This window comes from Agrilus planipennis, unplaced genomic scaffold (genome assembly GCF_000699045.2).
Source record: "Agrilus planipennis isolate EAB-ADULT unplaced genomic scaffold, Apla_2.0 scaffold44, whole genome shotgun sequence".
Classification (NCBI taxonomy): Eukaryota; Metazoa; Arthropoda; class Insecta; order Coleoptera; family Buprestidae; genus Agrilus; species Agrilus planipennis.
The window spans coordinates 1,664,311-1,667,611 of NW_020438939.1; the positions used below are offsets into that span (position 1 = coordinate 1,664,311).

Here is a 3,301-nt window from a genome sequence, read left to right on the forward strand (position 1 = left end):
AAACATACCGGGATAGGGGTTAAGGAATTGGTTTAATGGTATTATTTGTACACTATGAATTTAAATTTTACATTATACGTGCCGGAGTTGCCTGTAACGAACGTTGCATTGAAGCGCGCTCACGGCTCAAGCGATCCCCACTACGAACTCGACTACGTGGCCGAGTATAGGGGGGACATCCGTTGCATGATTTCGTTACATAGCAACTCGCATGAAACGAACTTACCCTACCGTGCGTAAAGAAGATTCACTTCAAAAACATTTCTTGTATGTACAAACAACCAAATAGAATATCTAATTTATTAATACAAATAATGTTGCTCGTTAGTGTTAATATAGTGTAAATAAAAAACATTAATTAAGGAGAATACGGTTCGTTTCATTCGAAGGTAGGATACCGCCACAGCCGACAGCAATATTCTTGTGAATATATATATTTTATTAATAAGTTCACAGTTAGTTCAAAAAAATGTCTGCAGTTTGCTTTACTAGATTCTAACAATAAATATAAAAACAAACTGTTTGAAAAAAGGAATGTCCACGGAGTACCTAAGTGTTTTTTGCTCCTATGTCTAGATGTGGTTGAAATATAGACAAACTACATTTTTTTTCAAAATGTATATTACTTCTTTCAAGTAGCTTGTACTATTTTGTTCGCTAAAAGATCAATTTATACGTTGGAGGGAGGGTCAATTTATGCTTTGGAAGAAGAAGGGTACACTCTCACAACTATCGACGCTATTTTCTTTAAAAGTCATGGCAAACACGCATGTACGACAGAAAATTTTGGAATTTAAGACAGTTATTGTGTCGGTAAATAGAAAAATTTTTGCTTAGAACAATTATTAAAAAAAGCCTAAATATCAGATTAAATGAGCAAGACCAAGTCAAAAGCGAAACTAGGACAGTCTTGGCTTGATCTTGCTTTGCTCATCATTATTTGAGTTGGACAACCCTGATTTAGATTAATCCTCCTGTATACCTAGCACAATAATTCAGAGGTAATATTTTTTGTTTTCCAATTAAATTAGATATTTTTATTTCAATGGTAAAGTTAACAAAATGTAACTGTTTCGTAGTTGTTTTTGTTCTACTATATCCCTTCATAAAACATTTCAGTTTCAATTTCGGATAATTTGTCAAGAGTCAAAGTAAAAGTAATTATCACATTAATTTATTAATATCAAATTATATTTACAACATTTCTATATATACAAAACGAAGTGTGCTTTTTTTAACGTTACAGTTACTATATAATACAAAGTATAAAGTATTAGGGAACACCCATATGTTACATCACACAAATTTTACTTTACCGATGTACCTCAAAACTACTCCTTTTTATTAATATTAAGGAAACATTTACAGGAATGAAAATGCAAAATGAATTATCTTTTATAAACGGGAATTCTCTATAACGAAAAAGCTGTTCTCTTTAACAAAACAATATGCCGCATTTTAACAGAAAAAAAAATTGCGATAGAATTTTATTGTTTTTTTATATGCAAAGAAAGTGTATTAAGTATTACATAGAGATTATACAGGTACCGTATTTTGAATTTCCTAATAAAATTAAAATTTTTCCATTCATTTTTCTGCATTAAGCATACCAAAATATGTGCCGCATTTCGGAAATTCTTCATAACTTTTAGGTAGACTCCTTAAAATTATCATTTCCACTCAAAGATCTTTGAGCATTAAAGTGAAGAAAACGATAACTACGTAAAGTTTCTCTTAAAAGTGCTTTTCACGTTTGTAGANAATATTATATTCTAGCACATATATTTAAAGTACATGATCATTATCATTATTATTATATTAAATATCACTATATCAGTCATCGTCGATACAAGTATTGGTAAAATTTTAAGTTTAATAAATAAAAAAATAATAAAAAATATACTAATACTATTAGTACTTACACTAACCGTTTTGTCACAGTTTCGCCTTAAGGACTACCTAGCTAATGATTAAACGAGATCATCTTGAATGTGACTTTCCGACTTGTTAAAATGATGACCATTCGACGATTTACTTAACAGAGGAATGGGATGTGTATTGTTTTGCGTTTGAACGGATGTTGCAACTGTGTATTGTTGGGCCCTTTTGGTACACAATCCGCACCTTTAAAAACAGTCGTTTAATTATATTTTTCCTTTATTTTTGATTTTTAAGGTGTACTTTTCGATAAAGATAGAGTTCTTAAATTTTACTCTCGAATTTTTTGTAGAATTATGTAGTTTTTTCCAGGGTGGCGGTCAAATAATCAAACAACTTTATGTTTTTTGTAACGTTTCGGTTTATTCAACCATCTTCAGACTTTTGAAGTGTTACTGCTTGTACACAGATATTAACTTAATTCTTTCCTGTTGAACTGCAGTAGTAAGAAACTACGTAATTTAAAAGTAACGGTCAGGAATCTAACGTAAACTTTTTGTAAAATTTAATTTCCCAAATGTACATAATAATAGAACTTTACAACGATCAGCAAGGTTCCTATAGTTATTTCAATAAAATACTATTGATAATTTCTGCATCGCTAAATGAAAACTTCGCATAAAGCTTGATTCTCACTATCATCTAGACCAGGGGTAGTTAATTCGTGGCCCGCCTTGAACATTTTCCGGCTCGCGAGATTCATCATATACTCACGGAGATAATGAGCAAAAAACTGTCGCCTCAACCTTCTGCCGCTTGGTATATCAACTTTTTAAGTAATTTAGAGAAGTTTTTCTTGTCGAAAAAAAAAAAATGTTCGCCTAACTGCTTGGTTTTGACGGTATAATTTACTTAAAATACTCCACATATTCCGGGAAAAACAGCGGCAGAAAAGATTCATGGGTCATTTTTTCGTGCGTGAGTTAATGAAACAAAAAAAAAAAGGTGAACCCTAACCAGAATATTTTCTTTTCGATGTGTACATCGACGGAAATATAGTGGCAGAAATTTTGGTTGGGCTACTTTTTAGTAATTTGACGTCAAAATGTCGAAAAATGGATCGAAAATGTAAAGTATGATAAAAATATGATTAAAATTAAAAAAAAATTATGCCGCTCCGGTTTTAGGTTCTGTTAGAACCAAATAACCGGGAAATACTAGTGGTAGAAATTTTAAACCAATTGCACGGTTCCCAAGCCACCCTTGAAGTGGCGGATTTACGAAACGACCACCTGAGTGCATTTAAGCTATTAAAACCCACCTAGAAGAAATTCTTTATGGGTGCTAAATTCAAGCTTCAATTTTTTAAATAATTAAATTTAATAATAATTTAAGCCTAAATATCAGATTAAATGAGCAAGAC

General features: G+C 31.4%; 1 protein-coding gene and 1 long non-coding RNA gene across 4 annotated transcripts in view; one reads left to right on the forward strand and one right to left on the reverse strand.

The window, feature by feature from the left end:
• Positions 1-3,301, forward strand: part of LOC108742577 — a 27,737-nt gene that overhangs the window by 19,647 nt on the left and 4,789 nt on the right. The gene's annotated exons all lie outside the window — the stretch shown is intronic.
• The window catches only part of LOC108742576 (thyrotropin receptor-like), a 52,114-nt gene continuing 50,580 nt past the window's right edge, over positions 1,768-3,301 (reverse strand). For all 3 annotated transcript variants that reach the window (XM_025974525.1, XM_025974524.1, XM_025974526.1), the window contains one exon: positions 1,768-2,124. In XM_025974525.1, coding sequence (XP_025830310.1) covers positions 1,971-2,124 — 154 coding nt within the window. In that variant the 3' untranslated portion in view covers positions 1,768-1,970. The remainder of the gene's footprint in view (positions 2,125-3,301) is intronic.